The following is a 27,348-nucleotide window of genomic DNA, read 5'->3' on the forward strand; positions in this document are numbered from 1 at the left end:
ACCTTGGGACGTACTGATCCATAAATGTGCATTATCTTCCGTCATGTAATTTTGCTATTTTTTCACCGAATTCAGACAGGTAATAATCTGTGACAAAATTAATGAACATTTTAAAGCTGCATGCATATTTTCAATGGAATTGCATTTATTGTGGACTCACTGCATGTGATGAGATTGGCAGATAAGTACATGGTGTTGATATTCTATTCATGCTATACATTAGACTATATATATAAACAGTACAAAAATATTGGTGCTCTGCGATGTATTAACAGCTCATCTCAGGCATATTATGCATTTTGAATTGGAGTTGAAGGTTTGGGTGTTCACTGTTCATGTTTGGTTCAACATTGGTCACATTTGTTTTTACACTGTTCACATGTACACTCTTCCTACTTGGTTCTACACTTTGGGTGCAACAGTGGATTTTAATACCTGAGACAGATAAATTGTTTATGGGCAGTCCATTTAGTATGTATGCAAAAGATCAGCCCACCCCCCGACCCCTTGCTGCAGTGTACTTTTTCTACCTCTTCCCCGTGTGAAAATATGTTTTTGCTTTGTCCTCCCTCCCTCCGCAAACACTGTCATCTTGTTGGTATTTTGAATCAAATGGGAGTTTCTTTAGTAACATGGTCACTGTATTTGCATATGCTAGTATCTGTTTTCAGGTAACAGATATGATTCAGTATTTTCAGAAACTTTGGAGATATATCTCTTTGAAAAAATGTGTACAAGAGTTCCTTCTTTTTTGTCCAGTTCTCTTTTTAGAAATATTAAAACTGGACATTGCAAATATTGGACAGAGACACAGTTTTGACTGTAATGAGTTGTTTGGGAAACCAGAAATGTATTGTTGCTTATAATTTACCTATCAATCATAGATGGACTATAAAAAAAAAACCCTACAAGGTAGGACAGTTCTCTTCCTTCTAACGCGATCTATTTAAGAGTCATTGCTGATATTTCAAGCTACATTTGGAGTGGTATAATAAATTTGGACCAATGTTTAGCTGAAGCATTTGACTTTGTATGCCTATCCAATGTTTGGCTTACTTTCATACCATTAAGGAATGCCAGACCATTTTCCCCATGCTACTGCTCGACATGGTCATGATAATGACCGCTTAATATACAGGTGCAGAATGATGTACTGCACCTATTTATAACTTGTTTTCTTGTTGCTTTTCATTTTTAAAATCAGTAGAGGGTTACAAACACATTGGAAGGTGTGCAGATACTATAGGTTTGTTATTGGCTAAGGCAAATGGGTTTTACTCGTAGTAGCAATAATACAGTTTGTGTTATTATGTGCATACATACTACCTGGTCTTACTCCCCTTCCTCACCATATGCACACATATACAAACTTTAAACCCTCCCCCCTTCTGTGCGTACATACTAAACAGAATAGTCCCATTGGTAGTATTATAATTAAAAAGAGCTTGGATTATTTGTGCGATACTTTCCAGTTTCTTGTGAGCTTTGGACTTGGAACCTAATGTAGTGTGACTTTCACTATAAATAAGACTGCTTTGGAATCTGAAAGGTACTATGAAGTGTCCTTCAGTTGATTTTCCTGTTGGTATTGGTTTTGACTTTTGTCAACTGAAGCATCAAGAGCATATATCTTTTAACTTGTTATTGTTATTTACAGTACATTACTTTATTTTTGATTTAATCAAACACTTATAGTAAAATGGTAGGTATATAAATTTAACTTGTCACTTTTCTACTGTTTCAGTATTCTGCCATCATTTTATGAAAGTTTGAAGAAAGAGGGCTGTGATTTTAATGATCCAGATGCATCTGTGAGTACAGATTTCTTCGTATTAAATGTAGTAATCATTAATTAAAAATATTAATTCCGTTTCCCCCCCCCCCTTTAAAATCAAAATCATTCCCCCTAGAGCAATACCATTCCTGAAGACATAAATAATTTTAAATATTTAATATTTTCATTTAAAATTCATAAGGTATTTATGGGATCAGTGGGGTCAAATTAGATCATTGTTATTTAACATAATTGCAAATAAGAGTAAGATTTTTTTCTGTGGGTGTGATTCTTTTCATCATGAACTGAATCTGTCATGAATATTCTAATAGTAGGTCCAATCATCACGCCACTTCTGGATAACTGTACATAATCAAATTTAATTTTGTATTTTCAGGTAAAAAAAACAACAACTTTAAGCAAAGATCCCAATGTTGTCCAGACACAACAAGAAGAAGATGATATTGCTAAAGGTATTTTCTTTTGAAGTTAACATTTTACTTGGACATTATTTTAATGTGCATGTATTTGTTGATAGTTGTCATTTTTCACTGCCTTAAATTGGTAGGTTGTGAGGTCACTAAGGATAAAGGATAATGAGAAAAGGCATAAGGTATTCCGACACTAGTATTACTGAAGATGATGAAGGAAAGAATAATAACTCATACTGGTGAATGAAAATTAGATCCTTTAGTCAAATGAAACTTTTCATCCAAAATTTTAATCCTCCTGAAATTGTGGTAAAATAAACTATTTAATGAAGCATAACTACTTATGAAAGACTTTGTATATACACTAATTACTTACAAGCATTGTGTATATACACTAATTACTTACCAAGCATTGTGTATATACACTAATTACTTACCAAGCATTGTGTATATACACTAATTACTTACCAAGCATTGTGTATATACACTAATTACTTACCAAGCATTGTGTATATACACTAATTACTTACCAAACACTGTGTATGTACACTAATTACTTACCAAGCATTGTGTTATACACTAATTACTTACCAAACACTGTGTATATACACTAATTACTTACCAAGCACTGTGTATATACACTAATTACTTACTAAACATTGTTTATATACATTAATTACTTACCAGGCACTATGTATATACACTAATTACTTACCAAACATTGTGTATCTACACTAATTACCAAGCATTGTTTATATACTGATTTCCAAATTCTGGGTATATACACTAATTACAACAAAGTAGTGAAGCTCACACTTCTCTAATACTGTATACTGATCTTCACTAATACTGTACACTGATCTTCACTAATACTGTACACTGATCTCCATTAATACTGTACAGTGATCTTCACTAATACTGTACACTTATCTTCACTAGTTGTTGTTTAATTTTCATTATGGTCCCTATCACCTTTTTAATATGTCATTTGTGGAAGTGTGATTTTAATTCTTCTTGGTAATACTTAAGAACCACTGAACCCAGTTTTACCAAATTTTACCAGTGGTTTCAGAAAGCATCCTGTATTGAAGAGCTTTGAAACTTTTGCAAGTGATGCCAACATTTTTGTCATTACTAAAAATAGAAAACATTAAAATAACTTCTTCAGAAAAACTGCTTGAAATTTAATCAAAGCTTTCTGGCAGGAATGATGTTGCTATTCCAGAATATGGGAAAAAAATTTAACAGAATTTTTAAAAATATCATTCAGACAGAATTTTATCAGATTTGAATGAATGAATGCCGTTCAGATTTATATAAATGATGCTCTACCATTAGATAAATGGCTGCCATTATTAAAAATGGACTAACTTTTAAAATTCTTTTAAGAAACTGTAAATAGAATTTGATGAAGTTTGACAGAATGAATCCTGTCATCAAGGACTTTCATATTTGTAAAAATAATCCTGATTCACTATCAGTTATGGCTGCCATTGTGAAAATTAGAAAAACCTTTGTTTAACTTTTCAAAAACTGCTGATGATCTCTGAGTGGTCGAGTGGTCTGAAGCGCTTACTGTTATGGATCACAGCCATCTCATCTCTGTCTGTGGGGGTTTCAAGTCTTGGGTTTGGCCGGTGTGGGAATGTGAGAAACCTTGCCAGTAGCTTCTCATTTGGCAGTGGTTCTTTCCGGGGTTTTCCTGGGTTCTTTCTCCACCATTTATACTGGCCTCCATGTATAGCCTATTATGTGCTGAAAAATGGCATTCAACCCTACAACATCTACAGCAACAACAAAAACTGCCAACCACAATTTAATCAAAGTTGACAGCAGGCATCATGACTTGAAGTTCAAGTAATGCTGATCTGCTTCCAATAACAGCTGATCTTCAGGAAAATTAAACTTCTGAATTGGATCAGATATGCCTCCCATTACTAAAAGAAGAAAAAAGTTTATTAAAAAACTTTATATAAATAAAAGCATTGAACATAAATTTAGCAACTTTGATAGAAATGATCACATCATTAATGCCTGTCAGTATTGGACAAATTATGCTGATGTGCCATGCAACATGGATGAAGATATAAAAAACATAGGGAATTTGAAACAATTATTTTCACAATGTTTAATTAAAAACATCAGACGTTTCCACAGAAGCATTCTCCTGACCTAGATTTCTTGAAGGACAGGGTCTTGTCGCTACTTGGTATTCATTGTTGACAATAATGCAATTTCTTTCTGCATTTTTAGCAATTGCCCTGTCCCTTCATGAAGCTGAGAAGTCTACTAGTGTTAAGACAACCAGTCTGTATCCCACTACTCTGACATCCATGCCAGCATCCTCTGCGTCTAGCACCAAGCCTAAGGAAGTCAGAAAGGTCTGTGTAATTATAGTATCTTAGAGTTACCTCCCTTGTGCAACTTAACAGATGCCTTCCCTTTTTGTAAAAGTTTTAAACTTAATAGATATGAAGGTTCAGATGGTAATGATTGTTTTAATTCATGAAATAAAGATGTTTTAATTTCTTAACATAAAAAGAAGTAATTTGTATTGATTTTGCATCTTTAATATATACCATAATTTCAGTTTTTGAAAAGCAACATGAAAGATATATTTTTTTGCCTAGAGACTTTTAGTATATATGGTAATCTTTGTAAGTTATATGTACATGAAAACTAAACTCATTAAATAAGAGTATTGTTATATAGAAGATTTAAATATTAAATAAAAAAATACAACCGCACCAGTGGCCTAGTGGTTAGCACATCCATCTTGGATACAGGTGGTCATGGGTTCCAAACCTGGCCTAGTCATACCAAAAGCTATGTTAAAAATCCAAGTCACACAGACACACATAACAAAGATACAGTCATTACATGAGTTTTCATTTCACTCTTGAGACATATAAAGTTTACATGTATCATAATTTGGCTGTAACTTTTGTTGACGTGTACATTTTTGTAATAAAATTTATTTCTGAGCTAATATTCACCATAACCAATGTGATCAGTCTTCAACATATTTTCAGAAAGGTAATGAATTAGCGACATGTTGCATGAAAGAGATTAACAAAGTGATGTGTCTTAAGGAGTACTAGGTGACAACTTGTAAAGTTGCATAGGAATCGCTTTATTTCCAACAGACCCTGCTACTGTTTTGTAGTATTAATTCATATACACATTTAGTCCTTCTGCAGAATTAATTGTGGCTAAGTCTTTTCTGTTTTCATGCTGTTGCATACAGAATTTTCGAAAAATGGCAGCCGACAAGCGATACATGTTAAAAAATGTGAAACATGAAATCTTTGCATCACTATAGCAGTATAAATGCAAATGATCTCCAGCATATAAGTTGTCTTCCATACTCAACAAGAACTCTACAATAGCACAGATTCTGCAATAAGTAGTCACCCATTTATGTTAATGTCAACAACTGGAATGATATTTCTTCTGTCCTACTCAGTACTGTATTTCTGGTGAATGTCTGTGGTTGAATCAACATACTTTTTGGTGTAGGTGTTGTCAACCATCGCATTGAAATCAATGTATATCGCAACCAGTATTCAGCTGACCTGACCCAAGTGAATTATGACATCACACATGCATTTCCATCAGAGATCCAGTATTGAAAAATGATGTCCATGTCAAATGTTCTGTTGATTTGGAAGGACAGGTGACACTTTTTGATTGATTATTTGTAAAATAAATGCACTCCTAAATGTTACCAGTTATCAAATTGTGCAGTATTGCTTCATCTTGCATCTATAACTATTGAGCAAGAATTGAAAGGTGCAGTTATAGGGCATAATTGAATGAAATGCAGAAAATCATTTTCTTTTTCTATCTGGATTCTTTACACTGAAAAAAACATACACAGAATCTCAAATGGGATTTGATTGAATATTGAATGTATGAAACTTAATGAATAAATTCAATAATCAGTCATTACCCATTTGAGATCCTCAGTTTCTCACATGATGTATTATTATTACAATGCCTTTGGTATATAAAATTGATGAAATAGAATATAACATGGCTTATATGGCACATGTCCATGGTATGTTAGAACAATAAATCCAAATTGTAACATGGTTAATATGGCATTTGCCCATGGTATGTTGGAATTAGAAATCAAATGACATTCTTAAAATTTGAAATGCATGTTCAGTTAGTTATATAGTAACGATTAGGGCCATGACAAGATTAGTCCTTTATAGATGAAATAATTAAAGTCTTTATTGCAAATAAAGTAACAAATCATGTATACTTGCTTGTAAGGCAAGCCCCACTTTGTACTGCACAAACCCAGATCTGTCGCCAGATCATGAACTGACAGACCTGGTCTTGGCAGTTTGTCAGGAGTAGTAGAACAATCAACATAGACCATGATATGCTGGCACATCATGCAGTGGCAGATCAAGTTCCATCTTTTTTTGCAATTGATCTTGACTTATTAATAAGTATACATGTTGCATGTTACAGGTCCGAGCACTATATGACTTTGAGGCTGCAGAAGATAATGAACTCACCTTCAAGGCAGGAGACTTTATTAGTGTTTTAGATGATAGGTAGGTACTTTGATTTTGAATTTGTCTTCTTTTATATATATATATATATATATATATATATATATATATATATATATATATATATATATATGTATATATATACTGTGCTTGTGAATACATGGATCATTTTACGCAGATCTTAGAAAATTTGAAAAGATTTACTTTTCAAGTTGAACAGTGGAAAATAAGTCAGATATGTCTAACATCCACCCAGTCCTCCTGGTGATTTGGGGATGCATGTTGTCTTTTTTGACCTGGATGAACCCCATGATGACATTCATGTTGAGAAGGTGTAGGACTTTTAGAGCTAGCATTATGTTGAAAAATTTTGGCTGATTCTATGATGCAGTTGCGGGATTTGTATTTATGTCTTTTGAAAAAACCACACTAAGAAAATTATATTTTTCAAGCTGTATCTTAATTTCATCCTGAAATCCTTTATATACCAAACTGATTCTCCCATTATTTATCTGCCCACTTTATGGCAGTGTATTAATTTGTGTTGATTTTCATAATGTCCATCCATCTAAAACCAATTTCATTTCTTTACATAAATCCGAGTTGTCCACAGTTTGCATTTAACAAAAATTGTGTCATGGTTGATGGAGTGCACTAGAGCAAGGTAGTACCCTGTTGATTTCAGGGTTAAAAACTGAAAGGTTAAGATAGCTATAACTGAAATAGGAAAAATGACTTCTGCACAATAAATAGTTTTCTCTCTGATGTCAGAGGTTACCAGACTTTGTGATAGGATTGCATTTGGGGCAGTGAAGGACACTGATTTCAGGGTCATGATCGAAGGTCAGTACCGCTGTGGTTGGAAGGAGAAGCCTGGTTTCTCCACAATAACTCCATCATCTACGTTTACCTTATTTCAAGGATTGATTGTATTGGGATAAGGAAGTTACCTGTGGATTTCAGTGTCAAAAGATCACAGGTTAAGATTACTGAGACTGAAAAAAATATTGATTTCAAACACTAACATTATCATTGATGCTGCCAAGACATGTGAAAGTAGGAATTCTGCAAAATTTGTATGAATTCACACACTTAGAAAGTAGTGATGCTCAAGAACTCATGCAAATTAGCTTAAAGTCGTGTATATAAAAATGTATTCTGCACACTATACAATTTTCATTTAACTGTTAACCCTTAAAGTGCTTGTTGTGACTAGTCACACAGCCAGTAGTGATTTGTCACAAAATCTGTTGCTTTTCAGGTAGACAACTGTTTACACGTCAGTGTTATTGGGTTCACATGGATAGTTAAACTAAATTTGATTGGCATGTTTGGCCCTGGAACAAGCATTTTGTAGTAGTTTCAACCTTGCATCGTAGAAGTTTTACAAATTTGTGTTTAAAAATGTGCTATCTATAACACCAAACTGGCCGATTCCCAGTGTTGTTCATGTTCAGACAACCAGTTTGTTAGGCAAGTACTGGCTGGTGACTATGACATCATTCTTAAAGTCATGAACTGTATCAGGTTATTGGAGTCAGAAAAGTGTTAATGAAGACACCAGTGTGTGATTTTGAACCCAAAAATGAGGTTGAATATGAGTCCATGTACCATCTGGATGAACAAAAACAGACTGTATGCAGCTCAACAACTTTTTCAGTGTGCTTTTCGAAATTAAATATACAAAAGGCAGAATGCAAAACCAAATTAAAATACAGACAATTTAAGAGTGCAGGTTTCATTTCTTATTTCAAACAATATAGTTCTGCTTGATCTTGTGCTACAAAGCTATCCAGTCCTATAAAGGTTTCATGTAAATTGAATAAGAAAATATCTCTGTCTTGAAAAGGTCACTTTGATGGACTCGAAACCCTAATATACATGTTATATACAGTTTTCCACAGCTCAGAGACAAGGGGATGGTCATCTTTCAGTTCATTATAACAAGATGATTATTGCTACTCTGCATAAAGAATTTGGACCATGTACATGCAACTTTACATACACATTCATCCCAAGGTCTAGTTTATATGAGATGATAATGGTGCTGAATGGACATCATGTACGGCCATCACAATTGGCATCCTGAAAATAATATTGCCACTCTTACTGACCAGATGGTCAGATAAGCATGAGGTTTTCACCTAAAGACTTCTTATGAAGTGTCCTTGGTCTAAAATAAAATTTAACATAAGCATCTGTACGATCCTGAAAATATTTATACTGCTTCACCTCAGTATTGACAGTGTTTTTCACTGGAAGACTTTCTGTGATTTCTAAGTGGTCCTCAGTGAAACTGTTACTGATATTATTTATGTTATGGCTGCCACAATGGTCGTCATGAAAATTCTGTTATCATTATTCCTACTGAATGGAATGTTAGCGCTGTGGTAGCTCATTTAGTAGAGAATTGGACTCGTAATCAGAGGATTGTGGGTTTGATGCCCATCTACGCCTGACTGGGTTATCTGCCTGATTGTGTTCTCCTAAATGGGACTTAGTTATTCCTTGAATTAAGCCAGTGATGTACTATTAAAAACACCAAAAAGCAAAACAGGGCAACAAAAAGAAAATTAATATAAAAGGTTTTCACCCAAATCTTTTAATATATCTATTTGGTTCTAAATTAGAATGGTGTAGGATCCCATTTGAAAAGGTTTTTTATCATTAAAAAATATTAGAGGTGATATGAATACTCCTCAGTTCAGAAGAAGTAACCTGATTACTGTGGAACTTTTTCAGTCTGTCGTGTGCCAGTCCAATCTAGGAACTCTTGTTTTGTAATATTAAGTCTGTTATTATTCGCTTCTGATGAACTTTTTTCTCTAACATGTAAAAAGTCGTATCATTCAACCTTCATTAAGACATCTGTTAATCCTCATTGTGTTTTGCAGTGATGCTAATTGGTGGAAAGGATTTAACAGCCGTGGAGAAGGGTTGTTTCCAGCAAATTTTGTAACTGCAGATCTATCAGTTGAACCTGAAGAAGGTAAGTCTTGCATTTGTACTTAACTTTATTTGAGATGTGCAACTTGATATCTTATTGTACATATTTGATAACTATCATTGAAAGGGAGAAATTACATGTGGAAAAGCAAAATTTTCAAGAGATAAAGCAGCAGAAATAATACATTGAACAACATTTTTTATAATCAGCATTAGCTCAGTGTTGAACTCCTTTGAAAACATAACTCCAAAGCTAGTAATAAAGATTAAATAAACCTGCTATATTTAATATTTAGAGTGGGGTTTGCATTTGTTTTATCATGAGAGTGTGTCTCACCCCATTATAGATGTGGGGTAGGTGGGGCGCATCAAGATCACCCCATAATTTCTAAATATTTGCCATAATGAGTGAATCTGACTTCAGAATTCATCCTTGGGATATTGCATAAATACAGAGTTGTTTGTTTTAAAACAGTATTACCCCAGGATCATGCATCTTTTCCCTCTGTGGCTTGACATGGGTCATATTTACCCTGGAAACTGTTCATTGCCTCCACCCACCCACCCCCGAGTAAATATGCAATTGGTATTATGGGAAGAACAAAATAATGCAGTCATTGTAGGTTTCAGGGTATCTTTTTACTACCTAGAGGTCCTGCCTCTATGGTCTTAACTTGAAAAACCATCCAGATTTCCACTCTATAACCATATATATAATTTCTTTTAATTTATGCAGCCAGAATATGACCCTGATTATCAACTACTCAGTTGTATCAGAATCATTTATTGTAACCAATAGAAAGACATTGGGAATCTTAGTACAGTTTTCTTCATGGTTTGTACTGTATATTCTGATGATGTACAGTTAAAACTCGGTTTTTGTTGGCGACTTCCATGAGTTTAGGACTGGTGTAATTTGGAGAACATATTGTACCTAGATAGGAAGACTCAAAACTTAATGATGCATATAATTTCAGCTCATCCAAAGAAAGTGACATTTAGTGATGAGGTGCAAGTCAAGGTGTCAGTTGAGACATCCCCAGAGGAAGTTGAAATAGATGAGGTAACTAGCTTACTGTATTTGTACACAGATCTGAGTACACATAAGCATTCTGTCAGAACATAAACATTTATACAAACAAAACATGGAATGATGTGCACAGAAAGTGGTCAACCTTGCTGTATCAATAACTAATGCTTATAATTTTGTGTTCCCTATTTGGATTATATATATATAAAAAGAATACAAATCATATGGCGAATAACAGTTATCTCAGGTGCACTGGATGCAGCAACTGATCACGTGTGCGGAATTGATCAAGATAAATGCAATAAATTGACAACGAACAGTGGAAAAACTAGTATCTAACTAGCCTGAGTGTTTTTGACTCTTAATGAGTCTATTTCAAAGGTAGATACAAAAAAAACAGACAAGAACTGAGTTCTTTCAAGTGGATAATGGTGGGGAGAAATATACATAAGGGACATTTTTATTAATAAATTAAATCGAGCTTCAGAATGTAAAAGAAGGTACTGAACAAGCAACCAGACAGTTATACTTCACATAGGTGAAAAATGGCAGCAGAAAAATGCAGGAGACAATTTATGAGAAAACTGATATTTATGGTTATTGATTTTTCCAGTAGTATCAAAGGAATTCAAGCGTTTATGATTGGAGGTATTATTGGTCTCAGGTTATTAATTGTTAATGAATCTTGTTCAGTATCTGTATCTTTTTTATTTTATTGAATATTTTTACTTTTTTAAACAAATCTTGTATCAATTCCAATAGACTTCCTAGATTCTCTAAAATATACACAAATATTCTGATAAGCATGTTAATATATTCTAGCATGGTTTGTGTGCATGTGTGTATTCAGGTATACTCTGCTTAATGTCAGGGATATTTGCATCAAAAATACAACATATAGTGAAAATATGTATAGTTAAGCAGCAGTTATTGCCATAATGTACATTGTATTAGTAGGGGATATGTGCATATAGGCAAAAATTCAAGGGTTGACAAAAACAGCTGAGTTTTTATACATTTAATTGCAGTTGAAAACATGCAGTACATACCCCACCCCCCCAACAGTTTGTAACATTTTTAGTGCAATTGAATGGTATGAAAATATTATTAAGGTATTTTATAGACATTAAAATGGGGCCTCGAGTGGCCGAGTGGTCTAACATGCTCTCTGTTACGGATCACTGCCATCTCACCTCTGTCTGTGTGGGTTCGAGTCTCAGATTCAGCCAATGTGGGTATGTACGAAAGCTTGCCAGTAGCTTCTTGTGGGTCAGTGGTTCTTTCCGGGGGCTTTCTCTGGTTCTTCTTCCACCAATAATACTGGCCGCCATGTATAGCCTGTTGTTGCTGAAAAATGGCATAAAACACAACAACAACACATTTGTTCAATCCACACTGTTGAGTAAAAGAGGAGAGAGAGGAAATATCTCAGAGCAGATATATTTCTGAAATAGGAAAAGAAAGTGTTTCTAGAAGTGCTGACACCACAGTAGATGTGCAGTTTTTAAAAAGTTCTTGACAAAAGGGAAATTTAAGAATTCAGATTGTTATCACTTCTTTCCCCACCCTTTTTCAGTGTTTCTGCACTGGACTGGAAATCTTGAAAAGGTCTAATTTGAAAATTGCTTTTTCAGGTCTTGAAAATGTCTGGAGAAAAAATGAAAAATGACTAAAAAGTCTTGAAAAAGTCTTAAGCTTTCATTATTTTGGAAACCAGTGTTGTGACTTTGTTTGTGTTTGGAAGAAGTTATTGTATACCAATAGAATCTTGTAGTGTAGATTTATACTTCATCATCTCTTCACATTTTACTTACAATTTTAAGTATTCTAGCCTCATTAAGTCAATAAACCTTTCAAATTCTTTGGTCTGAATTTTTTTTATGGGGTCTGGAGAAGGTCTGGAATATTTGTTTTAGATTATAGAAGGAACCTTTTTTAATTGAAACTTTGTAGTCTATATCATTATTTCATCAACATGTATGTACAGTCAAATATATTATTTTCTTTTTGCCTGTTTCTGAGGTAATTTCTTGACAAAAGATTTGAAAAGATGGAAATTTTTGAGAATTTAGTTAGCCTATTTAATATTTATGCAACACAGTCCAGTGTTAGTGCCTAACATTTAATGATGTGCAGGAAACATTCTGACCTTTAATAGCTTCAGTGTTCTTGAGTGAGAGGGGAAATATTGTTTGCTGTATAAGAAAACATGTTCAAAGAACATGACTGAAGTGTGGAGTTATGCATGACTGCATTTAGATTTTGCTTTGTTTAATGTACTAGTTGTAGATCCTGTGTGCAGTAAAGAGGAGTTGCACTTTATAATAGTTATGAATGTATGCTTCTTTTATTATTTCAGAGTAAAATAGATAACGTATTGCAAATGATACAAAATGCAGATCCAACTGGTGAGATTCATCCAGATAGTACAGAAATGCTACAGTTAGAAGGTGAGTTGGATTAACATCTACCTACACCATACAATTAGAAGGTGAGTTGGATTAACATCTACCTACACCATACAATTAGAAGGTGAGTTGGATTAACATCTACCTACACCATACAATTAGAAGGTGAGTTGGATTAACATCTACCTGCACCATACAATTAGAAGGTGAGTTGGATTAACATCTACCTACACCATACAATTAGAAGGTGTGTTGGATTAACATCTACCTACACCATGTTCATCACAATGAACTTCAATGTATTTTTTAAACAGCATAGATTAATAATATTTCAATATTCAATGGATGTAGGATTTCAGATGCAAAACTCTACAGACATTATTTGAAATGAATATGGTTTGATTGTTTTGTGAAGTTGAAGAAATGGTATTTACGTTGTTACATGATGTCCAGCATACATGATGTCTATTTATCCTTCATTCCATCATGTTCAGCACACATGAGGTCTGTTTATCCTTGGTTACATCATGTCTGGTAAACATGAGGTCAGTTTATCCTTGCTTACATCATGTCTGGCACATGAGGTCTGTTTGTCCTTGGTTACATCATGTCCGGCACACATGAGGTCTGTTTATCCATCATTACATAATGTCCAACACACGTGGAATCTCTTTATCCTTGGTTGCATCATGTCCAACACACATGATATCTCTTTATTCTTGGTTACATCATGTCCAACACACATGGAATCTCTTTATCCTTGGTTACATCATTTCCAACACATGTGACCTGTTTATCCTTGGTTACATCATGTCCAGCGCACATGAGGTCTGTTTATCCTTGCTTACATCATGTCCAGCACACATGACGTCTGTTTATCCTTGGTTACATCATGTCCGGCACGCATGAGGTATGTTTATCCTTGGTTACATCATGTCTGGCACACATGAGGTCTGTTTATCCTTGGTTACATCATGTCCAGCACACGAGGTCTGTTTATCCTTGGTTACATCATGTCTGGCACACATGAGGTATGTTTATCCTTGGTTACATCATGTCCAATATACATGGAGTCTGTTTATCCTTGGTTACATCATGTCTGGCACACACAAGGTATGTTTATCCTTGGTTACATCATGTCCAGTATACATGGAGTCTGTTTATCCTTGGTTACATCTTGTCCATCTCACATGGGATATATTTATCCTTGGTTCCATCATGCCCAACACACATGGAATCTGTTTATCCTTGGTTACATCATGTCCAACACACATGGAATCTGTTTATCCTTGGTTACATCATGTTCAGCACACATGAAATCTGTTTATCCTTGATTCCATCATGTCCAACACACATGGAATCTGTTTTTCCTTGGTTACATCATTTCCAACACACATGGGACCTGTTTATCCATGGTTACATCTTGTCCAGCACACATGGGATATATTTATCCTTGGTTATGTCATGTCCAACACACATGGAATCTGTTTATTCCTTGGTTACATCATGTCCAACACACATGGAATATGTCTATCCTTGGTTACATTATGTCCAACACACATGGAATCTGTTTGTCCTTGGTTACATCATGTCCAACACACATGGAATCTGTTTATCCTTGGTTACATCATGTTCAGCACACATGAAATCTGTTTATCCTTGGTTACATCATGTCCAACACACATGGAATATGTCTATCCTTGGTTACATTATGTCCAACATACATGGAATCTGTTTATCCTTGGTTACATCATGTCCAACACACATGGAATCTGTTTATCCTTGGTTACATCTTCTCCACCACACATGGGATATATTTATCCTTGGTTATATCATGTCCAACACACATGGAATCTGTTTATCCTTGGTTACATCATGTCCAACACACATGGAATCAGTTTATCCTTGGTTACATCTTCTCCACCACAAATGGGATCTGTCTTGAACAGTTATATTAGAGAATAAAATTATTTTTCATGCTATGATTGTGATTGGTTTAATAATTAATCATATTTCCTAGGTGTCAATTGTCTTTAAAAATTCTGACCTGTTAGATGGGATCAAGCGGATATCTGAGCTCTGGGGTGAGTGTGGGTCAAATTTGATACATGGACCAATACATGCACTCTTTTTACAAGCAACAATACACTCAGCTCAGTATTAAAAAAGAAATTGTAACGTAAGAAATAATATTTGCAATCTTTAATATTTTCCCTGTATCTAACAAGGGCATGGTAGTCATTTTCCCACTTGAAACATATTCACTTCAAAGGGATTTAGCACCAGTTAGTAGCAGTAGTACCACCTGCTTTAGTAGTAACTGCAGTAGTAGTAGTAGTAGCATTGCTCTTATAGTAGAGAGCAACAGAATGGTGGGAACTCAAAATTGACATAGGGGCAGCATTGTGCCAGGGAATAACCATAGAAAGGGAATGATAGGCAGGAAAAAAAACTGGTATCCATGTGAAAGGACATAGCACCGAAAGAGAAAAACACTCTGCCATGCCATGCTAAAAATGACTTGCAGAAGCACTAATGTTGTGTATTTCACATTTTGATCTGTTACAGAGCAGTGTAAAGCAATGGGACCACTGATAGATGCAGAGCTAGAGAAAATTGATAGGTAAGTCATCAATACATAGCTTTATATTTTTGGGTGGTGGGGTTTTCAGTAGCAGAAAACATTTGTTTACATACTCATTTCTCCTTTATGTTCAGGGCTGGAAAATCCTAAAAGAACTGTGTGTCCAATTTCATGATGTTAATGAAAACCATAATTTCTACATCATATTCTGTAAAATAATGTGGGCAAAAGAAAGTTTTACTTGCCCAGCAAAATGTTTAACTTGCCTTGAACTGTCAGCATTGTTTTTTTTTTCTTCCTCTGTGTGTGTGTGTGTTTGTGTATATATATATATATATATATATATATATATATATATATATATATATATATATATATATATATATATCACATTGTTTACATATCCGTTCATGAGTTCTATTGTTTATGAAATTTACCTTTTAGGTCATTTAAAGTGTTTTATTCAACCAGTAATTGAGTTGTGCTTGTTCGTTTGGCAGAACATTGGACTTTTAACCAAGTTTCTTTGGTTTGATACCCATCCAGGCCAACTGTCATGGCATGTTCATGGGAAAGGCACATAGGTCCCTACACCTGATTTAACCATTAATGTGTTGAAAGTACTGCTAAAGACCAACCAACATCATATTAAGCAATTGCATCTCCAGGAAAAATGATTATTCACAGTTTACTGTGTTGACACAATTTTCAGAATTTTTCTCGAACTCTTCTTCTGTGACCTGTTTATATAGCTGTGGTAGCTCAGTTGGTATAACATCAGTCTTAAATCCAGAGGAGGTCTTGGGTTCATCACCCACCCAGGCCAGCTTGGGTACTAAACTGTTTAGCCATCTCCTTGGGAACGGCATTTAACACACATTTTCTGGGCATGATATAGCAAATGATGTGTTGAATATGCCGTTAAAATCAACGTCCATTCACTCCACAGCGGTCACTAATGTTACAGATAAGCTACCTCAACTTTACATGTGAATTAAATGTGAATCTTTTGGAATGTAATTTTTTGGTGAAGTTTATAAATTAGAAGATTTAAATTGCCTGTTCTAGTGGCATTTGATAAACTATTTATAACTATTTGCTTTTCTGTAATTACAATCATGTTATTTATTATGCCTTCCTGTAATTACAATGATATTATTTACTATGCCTTTTTGTAATTTAATAATGTAATTTAGCTACTCATTTCATTTAAAATTAATTACAGTGTGTAATTTATAATGTGCTCATATGAGGTCATATGGCCCAAAGACAAGGTACATAAGCCAAGAATTGAATACATACCTAAGTAAGGGATCAAACATTTAACAACATCAAAACTTCAGCATCTAATTTCATTGCTGCAGATAAAACATTACTTTAGCTCTTTGTCAATGATAAATGAGCTGACAATAACATTTCCTGATTTGAGAAATTTTTATTGCTCACATGCAACTTCATTTTGTCATTTTAGCAAGCACATTTTGTAACCCATAATGATTAATTTAGAACACAAGAGAAAGTGCATGTCTTTATCGTTTAATGTTTATAATGGTCTAATATGAAGTAGTTATCTCATATATACAGATTATGTTTTTCAGAAAACATGCTAGTTTGTGTGAATTAAACAAAAAAGTGATGGATGCTCTACAGATGTACCACAACTTAATGAAGGAGACACCATTACCATATGGCTACAAGAGTCAAATGACCTTTAACCCCCAAATGGGAATGGGAATTGCACAACAATCAATGATGAACCAGGTAACAATTTATACCTGTTGTCTTGACCCAAACTTTTGATCAGGATATCATACTGTTTGATGATGCCATTGTACTGTTTGACAAGGCTATAATACAGTTTAATGAGGCCCTGATAATGTTTCATGAGGCTGTTGTTTTGCTTGATGATGCTGTTGTACTGTTTGATGATGCCATTGTACTGTTTGACAAGCTGTTATACTGTTTAATGAGGCCATGATAATGTTATATGAGTGTTGTTTTGCTTGATGATGCTGTTGTACTGTTTGATGAAAATATTGTACTAATCAGTGAGGGTGTAACTTTCAATGGTTTTGCAAAAACTTAATGGCTGATATTTCTTAAATTAAAATTATGGATTTGGAATTGTGCACTATTGTCTCTACAGATAGATTTTGCATTTGGACATTGTGTACTGTTGTTCCACAGATAGATGATGGGAAATTGTGCTCTGTTGTCTCCACAGTTAGATCATCGATTTAGACATTATGTACTTTTGTCTCCACGGAGATAAATCACAGATTTGAAAATTGTGCACTATTGTCTCCACAGATCAGGGATTTGGAAATGGTGTACTGTTGTCTCCATGGATAGATCATGGATTTAGACATTGTGTACCATCGTCTCCATGGATAGATCATGGATTTATAAATTGTGTACCATCATCTCCATGGATAGATCATGGATTTATAAATTGTGTACCATTGTCTCCATAGATAAATCATGAATTTAGACATTGTGTACCATCATCTCCATGGATAGATCATGGATTTATAAATTGTGTACCATTGTCTCCATGGATTGATTATGGATTTATAAATTGTGTATTGTGTTCTCAACAGGTGGATCATTATTTGGTCTTAATATTTTTTGTTGCAGGAATGGATTTGAGAGTTTTCATGATGTGATTGCTTTTAATGCATAATAACTACTAACTGTATTAAATTTGTTTATATATTAATTCTTCATCATTGTTGTCATTATCAATTATTTATTTTATTAAAACCATTGTTTATTATTATTATTATTATTATTATTCAGCAACCAATGTACAATGGCCAGCAACAGTACATGATGCCAGGCCAAGGTCAAGGTCAGATGCCTTCAGTAAATCAAGGCCAAGGTGCAATGATGCCCCCTCCTTCAATTCAGCAAGGTCCTCAGCAGCCACAAGTACAACAAATGTACAGTGGATCAAATCAAAACTTCGCAAATAAGTAAGTTTGTTTTTTATTTGTCTGTCATTAGGAAGGTATTTGTGAAATCCTGTACTCTGCATATGTATGGATGGATGGCATGAATAATTTAGTTCTTGGAATGAATACTTGGGTTGTTCGATCTGTAATTCTATGTTATTGTTTATTTTGCTCTTTAAAAGATTTAATGTATTATGAAAATTATCAGTATATAAAATAAGACATAATGCATAATGAAAGCAATAACATTTAAGTAGATGGTTATACATCTTTAGTAAAGAAAGCTTAAAAAGCACAAATTAAAATATTAGCTGTTGGGTGAAGAGAGCGAGAGACCAGGAGAGAAAATATTTGATTGGATAAAGTATATTTTCAAGACCAAAAAAATATGCATTACAAGAGTGACATATATGAATCTAAGATGTGGGAATAGGAATGATGTCCAGTGTTATAATACATGCTTATGTCGTTTACATTTTTCAGCATACCGGGGCCAACTGGTTATCTCTCCCACATACCGCAGAATCCAAGTGTGAGTCAGACTGTACCACCAATGTCACAGAACATGTTGCCCCAGTCTACATCACATAGTATACCTGTTACAAGTTTACCTAGTGAATATGGGGCCTACAGTATGACTATTGGGGGTCAACAGCCTGTGTATCAACCCCAGATGCAGCAACAGCCATTGTTGTGAATAAACTTGGCAGTGTGTTCAGAATGATTCTTCATTGTGGTGAATGTGATTAGGACAGTGGGAATCCAGAGGCAGAGAGGAACAGAAGAGAATTGAAGTTGTCTCTTAAATAATTTGGATGTATATCAGAACGAGTATGCCAGGAAGTGTTTATCCCATCTAACCCCACCCCATAACGGTGGTTAATGTTTGAGCAGAGAAAGAGTGAATATAATGTTCTGTTTAGGACTGTGTGTATGTATGCTAATAGATGATGCTGTTTGTCTAAGCAGAGCTTAATTTGAAGAGCTTGTTTTTCTGTTCTGTAATGATTGTGATGATTGTTACTGGTTATATTTTACAGATATTTGTCATTAAGCTAGATTTGTTGTCATGTGTAAATTTGTGTCAGGCAATACTAGTATTACATTGTTTATTGGCAATCATAAAACCAAAATCTTGTGCACCAGCCAGAAGAGCAGTCGGTGTTTTTTGATGGTGCATGTGATCAGTGTAAACTGCTTTTGGTACAAGTTCTGGGTGTTTTGTGTTTATTTGAATTGATAATCCAGTGGATTCCACTTACTTGCATATATTGGATATTTGAATACAGTTGCTGGGCATCAATCCTTTTCTTATTGATAATAAAATATGACTGTATGCATGCTTGTTATTTGAATATTTAAACCTTCAGTAAAGTGCAACAGTCTTGTTCTGAATCTGTAACTGGAGTTAAAAAGTGGAATGTTTTCCCTGAAGAATCACAAATCGAAAAGAAGAAAGAAAAAAAACAGTAATTCAGGCAGTATGTCACCTCAGAATTATTTGTCACATTTTCCTGTAGCAGAAGACATATATTTCTTTTTTGTCTACATATGTGTTATATTATTTGCATCATTTATATCTAATTGTTTAGGACATATTTACAGCAGAATGAAAAGATCTGTTAAAAAGCAAATTGTAAATTTCACACAGAATTTATTAAATGGGTGTGTGATTTTTTTATGCCCAGATGCAAATGTGGTATGGAAATATCATGTTACTTGGAAGTCTAGAGAAACATTATTCTAATTACGCAAAACAACTAAATTTTATACATTTTGATGACAATCTTGCATAAGAGTTGTCTCCCATGCCAAGTGCATATCAACAACAAAACTCAAATGGTTAAGGTCACTGCCCTACGGAAGAGTGATGAAGAAAATAGAAGAAGACATTATACATTGTTCTCATGTATTTGAATGCATTAAGTGATTATCTGTTTATCTCAATAATTAAGATTTTAGTTTCTTTTTTTATAATCAGTGAATTTATCAGCAAACTTGCTCTGTATACGAAGTGATTTTAAATAAATCAATCTTCATTTATTGTTACCCTTATGATTACCTCATGCAGCATTCAATGATGGTCATGCTTGCTTGAGATCTTGTTCCTGGGGGAGGGAGTCAAGATTACAAAATTAAGTTATTAAAAGGTATTTACCCTATGACTCTATTTTGTAAATTTATTTATTCATTGTTTTAAAAAATTCATCTGGATTTATAAACATTGATGGCCCATTACATATTTAAATACTTGATTAGGATGCTTGGCCATGATAGTCCACCATTGCCTTTGGTATATTGTCATGGGCCTTGCATCCTAAACCTTGCATTTGAGTAATGATATAATGCAATAACCAGCGTTATCTTAATTAGCAATTGTGGAACTTACCAGTTATTCCCATCATAAGCAAAGCCAGTGTTTTGTGATGGTCTATTTGATCATTAAAAACTGCACTCATGGCTCATTTCAGGTTATTGTACAGTGGACACTACTTATTTGCTTGTCTTGGATATTGTGTACAGTTTCAATGCACCATTTCTTTTCTTCTCTATTATAATAAAATGCACCAATCCTTTTCTTCTATATTATGATAAAATTTGACAGCTTATAATGCATACTTGTTACTTGCACATGTCAGAAAGGCAATGTCATGCTGCTTGCTGTGATGTATTATGTATTGTGATGTATTAGCATAGTTTGTATTGTAATAATCTGTTATCATCAATAATGGATGGACTCAAAATTCAAGGAGTTATTAGAGTGATTGAGAGATTTTATTTATTTTTGTATGACACGGCCCTGAGTTTATAGCTCCACTGGTCATTGACCAGAAGAGCTTATGGGATGGTCTTTTTCCATCATCTGTCCATTGTCCATCCATCCATTAGTATATGTTTGTTATTGCTACTCCTAAACTATTTAAATAGTGGCAATCCAGTATGGCCACCATGACGGTCATCTTTTAAATCTTGTTATGACAACTCTACCTCAACGTGATACTGACATCGCATTTTCTCCATTGACATCAAGTTTTCTCAAGAGGTCCAGTTGGTCATAAATGAAGATGGTCAAGATCTGACATTCAAAATGGCTGCTAGCCAGCGTAGTCTTAAAGATCATATAATTATTGCTACTCCTAAATGGTTGGACATATCAACATGAGGTTTATACTGAAATACTTTTTTTAATGATATTTAGTCGGTCTTAAATGAAATTCGCATTAATCTGGCATCTAGTTTAACTGACACAGTAGCCATCTTAAAAATCTTGTTATTGCTACTCCTCCTGAATGGAAAGTCAAATCTTTGACAATATGTTTAACTCTTTGCCTCCTAACTGGATGGCTGTACAACATGGGGTGTTTGTCAGTACCCATGTTGTGATATCTAGTTGGTCCTGAATGAAAATACTGCAAGATGTGTATCCATTTTTGACTGACAAGACAAATGCTTAAAAATCATCTTGTGACTGATCTTCCAGAGTGGACGATCATTATGTCTGTGGTTTTCACCAAAAGACTTCTAATGAAGTTTGCCTTGTTCTAAATAAAAATGGTGCCAAGTTAACATACTGTATGCACAATAGCAGCTAATTTGAAAATCATGTTATTGCTGAAGACTATCAGAGATTATTTCACCACTTCACAGTTAAAAGGAAGAAATGGCCTTACTTTGAATTACTGGAAATTCTGTTTGCTCAGTAGAGTGTCAGTCCCTTATAGGGACTCTTGTTTGAGTAATTAGTCATGTCAAATTTCATAGATGTGTTTTGTTTTAGTGTTGACTTGCATTCCCATGTTAATAATAAATACACTGCATGCTATATAGTCACTTTCTTTACTGTTGACGTATTTTGTATATTTCTTTAGAATATTCTAGCATTTAATAGATTTACAAAGTAATAAATGATCCAGCTCTACTTGTGTTCAGTTTAGTCCAAAGTTTTGTATTACATCATGACACTCAAAATGAGTATTACCACATGATTTTACCTTTATGGGGAAGATTTATTTGTTTGCCCAATTTAATGAATATTTTTATTATGAAACTTTATGCAAATAAGCAGGATGCACTGTACTTGATCACTATGAGAATGTTTGATCAGATATAGTCATATAACACAAATAAATTAGTCTTGTAATTACAATTCAGTCTGGTATTATAAGCTTTTATTTACAGTGTTTACAGTATACCTTGTAATATTTTTAGGAAACAAAATACATGTAGTTCGCCAGTAGCTTCTCGTGGGTAGGTGGTTCTTCCCTGGATTTTCCAGGGTTGTTATTCCACCAGTTATACTGGCCGCCATGTATAGCCTATTTTGTGCTGAAAAATGGCGTTAAACCCTAGAACAACAACGACAACAACAAAATAGTTGACAACCTGGCAGTGAAATTGCGAGTGTATTCCATCCTTATCTAGAACTATATTTTTTACTCTGTCCATGCAGTGTAATGTTAGTACAAGTCATTTGTTTGGTATTTTGGTAGATAATTCACCTTTTAAGAAAATATTTCTAGTTTGGTCTTTTGGTACAGAGATGGATTGATTGACTTACCGATCAATTTAAATAGTGTATGAGCTAACTATTGAAACAGAATGCTATTAGAATGGAACATGTACTATATGATATAAACTGTTACAAAAAGAAAAATTTCTTGTTTTATTTATATCTCCTAGAAAAAATAGATAACAAAGGTCTATATGCACAGTACATAAGTAAATGTTACACATGCTTGTTTTTAAATTCCACTTTAGAAAGAATATTACTCAATTACAAGATGATAGTTATTAATTCTATAGTGGTTTGAAAATATTTTCAAATAATACGGTATGTTTATTTTTATTCATTCTGGTGAATACTTTTTTCAACCCAGCCATTGATTTTATTTGTGTGCTTATTGCATAGATTTATTATTTACCTAACTCACCTAAAATTACTTAGGCGAAGTATTTTTAGTGTCTGAGAAGAATATTCAGTAAAGATGAAAAAAGACAAAAGGAAAGAAAATTTTTTATGCTATTATCATATATATCATGGTACAACACAGTTAGCTTCAGGTTGATTTTAATCAAGGGACAAGAGATACATCCTAAAGGAATGCACTTATTTACATTACATACAACTTTTACTGTACTAATGGATGTTTGATATCATTGTTAGGAATGTCCAAGCTTTTGATATTTTTGCTATGATTATCACAGATTTATTGAATCATTTTAATGTATCAAAACTATTCTCCGTAAACATATGAATGAAAGAAAGAACAAAAAGATCAGTTCATTCTGCATTTCAGCCTAGCCTACAACACGTTTCTGTAATGGTACAATGTTTATTGTGCAGACACTGACAATACCATCATGACACATTGTATCAAAGAAAGTTATTGTGATACAAAATTGTTAACAATACCCAGCTCAGTTCCTATACTCACATATATGACTTATAATTAAAGTGAATTGGCTTCAGTATGTTAATCAAGAGGCAAGAGATGCAGCTTAGAGGAGTGCTTGTGAATTGTTTGTACAGTTTCACTGATAGAGATAATTACATGTGAAATGTTGTACAGTATCATTGATAGGGACGATTGCTTGTGAATGTTTGCAGTTTTATTGATAGAGATGATCCCTTGTGAAATGAACAGTATCAATGATAGGACGATTCCTTGTGAAATGTTGTACAGTATCATCGACAGAGATAATTGCTTGTGAAATTTTATACAGTATCATCGATAGAGATGATTGCTTGTGAAATGTACACTATCATCAATAGGGATGATTCCTTGTGAAATGTCATACTGTATCATCGATAGGGATGATTCTCTGTGAAATGTACAGTATCATCATCATGGATCAGGATGATTCCTTGTGAAATGTACAGTATCATTGATAGGAATGATTGCTTGTGAAATGTTGTACAGTATCATCAATAGGGATGATTCCTTGCAAAAGGTTGTACAGTATAATGGATCAGGATGATTCCTTGAGAATTGTACACTATCATCAATAGGGATTATTGTTTTTGAAATATTGTACAGTATCACCAGTAGGGATGATTGCTTGTGAAATGCTGTACAGTATCAGCAATAGGCATGATTCCTTGCAAAAGGTTGTACAGTATAATGGATTAGGATGATTTCTTGAGAAATGTACACTATCATCAATAGGGATTATTGTTTTTGAAATATTGTACAGTATCACCAGTAGGGATGATTGCTTGTGAAATGCTGTACAGTATCAGCAATAGGGATGATTGCTTCTGAAATGTTGTACAGTATCATCAATAGGGATGATTGCTTGGGAAATGTTTGAGTATTTAAGTATTTAAGTTCATAAAATGTTTATATATTTACACAGCTGCAGGTTCCTTCAACTCCAGATCACAACAAAATTATAGCTCTGTGTGCTTTTCTTGTATTACTCTTAGTTGAATATCTATCCCCATGTAAGGGTCATTACACAGAAAAGTATAAATATCTGTTCCCATGTAAGGGTCATTACATAGAAAAGTACAAATATCTATCCCCATGTAAGGGTCATTACACAGAAAAGTATAAATATCTATTCCCATGTAAGGGTCATTACATAGAAAAGTAGGAATATCTGTCCCCAAATAATGGATAGGAAATAGTACTATGTCATTTCATTAACTATAACATGACAACTGAATGAATGTTGAAAAATTCATCACACCTTCATGGCTTTAAGACTGTTGACTTCTCTTTTCAAATACACAAAGTTAAGGGTCTGGAGATCAAATCTGTTTTCCACAAAAAAGATTGCTCAGTGGGTTTATAGCAGTCGGAAATAGCTAAAGATTTCCAAAAGATTCTTGTAATTTTGTTTTATTTCTTGTATTTTGTTTCACGGGACTCTCTTATTTAAATTATTAAAATTGTAGAAGAATTTTTCCTTTCCATTATTTTGCAGCAGGTAGAAGTCTCAATCATTTTATGCCCACTCTCCCATTCTTCATATTGTTGTGATACAACTTGGTGAAAAATGAGATTCTATTGGTGACATCACCTCAAGCTGGTCGTTGATTTTGCATACTGTAAATTGATTTATTTTAAAGGGTATACATTTCATATGTTGTTTAATAAGAAGACTTTTGTAGGTACTCGGGAACATTGTTGTTGAGTTTAATTCTTATATATAAATAAAATTACTTAAAAACCAATTTAATAAGAGTTGCCAAACTAACTTTAAGACTACATATAATTGTGCAGTGATATCAGTTGTTGTGTAAAAAAACTGATTTAACAGCAGTATTCTCGTTAACTCTTTGCTATTGCTTGTCATTATCAGTAAAAACTTTATCCTATAATATGATTATCATTTATCCAATATACAATTATTAACATATACATATGTATAACACAATCTACCAATTTACTGATGCATAACTTTTTTCTTTATTTGAGATGTATCTTTTTCTCCTCTTCCCACCACATTGTGATTAATTCCCGAGGAATTTCAGTATATTGTTTCAAAGGACTACTAATTATTGATCTTCTAAAAATATGATCTAGTAAATTTACTAGTCATGAATAATTCACTAGTAAAGAGTGAAATTTACTAGTAATGAGTCTAATTTAATAGTAATGAATCTAATTCAATAGTTATGAATTTATCTGTGGGCTTTATTGTCTTTAAAGTTAGCACCTTGCCCATTTCTCTGTTGATCAAAATCACAATTTGATGTCAGAACTTTGTCCTGAGGTGACATTGCCCATGTCTGTGTTGATCAAATTCACAATATGATATGTCGAAGCTTTGTCCTGAGGTGACATTGCCCATTTCTGTGTTGATCAAATTCACAATATGATATGTCGAAGCTTTGTCCTGAGGTGACATTGCCCATTTCTGTGTTTGGCAGTTTCAAGATATTTCTCTGTCAATTTCATGTATATAAATATTGGAAATTCATACTTGTGTTTTTATTTCTCTATATGATCTATTATTTATAATTGTCTAATGATCAATAAATTATTAACTGTAATAAACAGTTTTGTTATCAAAATCTCCTGTTAAAAGATTCTTTTCTTTAACATACCTCTGAGAAGTTTCTTGTGTTGTTCTTAGAGTGTGTCACACATGGACATGGGTACCAAGTCAGTGTGCTGTGACATGAATGGCATTTTGGGATCCTTGGGCGAGACAGGAGAACAATGTTTGTAATAAAAAAAATGATGCTTATGTAGTCTGAAGAAGAACTTCATTCTCATGACTAGGATATTTTCCACATCTGAAATGGGTGTGGACAAGAACAAAATAGTGGAACATACTTGTTGTTTTTTGCATAATAATTTTGAGAGGGTTTATTTTTTTTGTTTTGTTTTGAAATTATTTGTATTTGTTATGCTGAGCACACTCATTAACGTCTGAGAACATATTATTGGTGTTGAGGTAAATTTCCCAATTTTACCCAAACACCAAGAGCATGATATCAGACATTCATGAGTGTACTCCTTTTCTTTCAGCAAACGTTCAGTGACCATATGAAAAAATTCAATTCTAAAGATGCTCATTAAGTTATCCAGCATAGACAATTTAGAAGACGTGATAGAAGAGTGTATTACGGCCTTAATGGAAATTCATTTTGCATTGAATGAAAGGTGCATTTGAAACTCTCACTACAGTGCTATGTCATCTGATATCTTGTTAACACTGAATATTTTCAATCATGCTT

General features: G+C 33.8%; 1 protein-coding gene across 3 annotated transcripts in view; it reads left to right on the top strand.

Moving 5' to 3' along the window:
* LOC149784726 (signal transducing adapter molecule 2-like) overlaps positions 1–26,679 on the top strand; it is a 40,493-nt gene extending 13,814 nt beyond the window's left edge. For 2 of the 3 annotated variants that reach the window (XM_089932756.1, XM_089932755.1), the window contains exons 6-16: positions 1,745–1,811; positions 2,172–2,247; positions 4,459–4,586; positions 6,691–6,776; positions 9,629–9,723; positions 10,658–10,743; positions 13,070–13,160; positions 15,687–15,741; positions 17,301–17,463; positions 18,502–18,677; positions 19,140–26,679. In XM_089932756.1, coding sequence (XP_089788882.1) covers positions 1,745–1,811; positions 2,172–2,247; positions 4,459–4,586; positions 6,691–6,776; positions 9,629–9,723; positions 10,658–10,743; positions 13,070–13,160; positions 15,687–15,741; positions 17,301–17,463; positions 18,502–18,677; positions 19,140–19,353 — 1,237 coding nt within the window. In that variant the 3' untranslated portion in view covers positions 19,354–26,679. The remainder of the gene's footprint in view (positions 1–1,744; positions 1,812–2,171; positions 2,248–4,458; positions 4,587–6,690; positions 6,777–9,628; positions 9,724–10,657; positions 10,744–13,069; positions 13,161–15,686; positions 15,742–17,300; positions 17,464–18,501; positions 18,678–19,139) is intronic. The other variant, XR_016413945.1, reaches the window with a different exon arrangement.
* The last annotated feature ends 669 nt before the right edge of the window (positions 26,680–27,348 follow it).

The sequence above is a fragment of the Sinohyriopsis cumingii genome, chromosome 14, assembly GCF_028554795.1.
Source record: "Sinohyriopsis cumingii isolate HCF-2022 chromosome 14, ASM2855479v2, whole genome shotgun sequence".
Lineage (NCBI taxonomy): Eukaryota > Metazoa > Mollusca > Bivalvia > Unionida > Unionidae > Sinohyriopsis > Sinohyriopsis cumingii.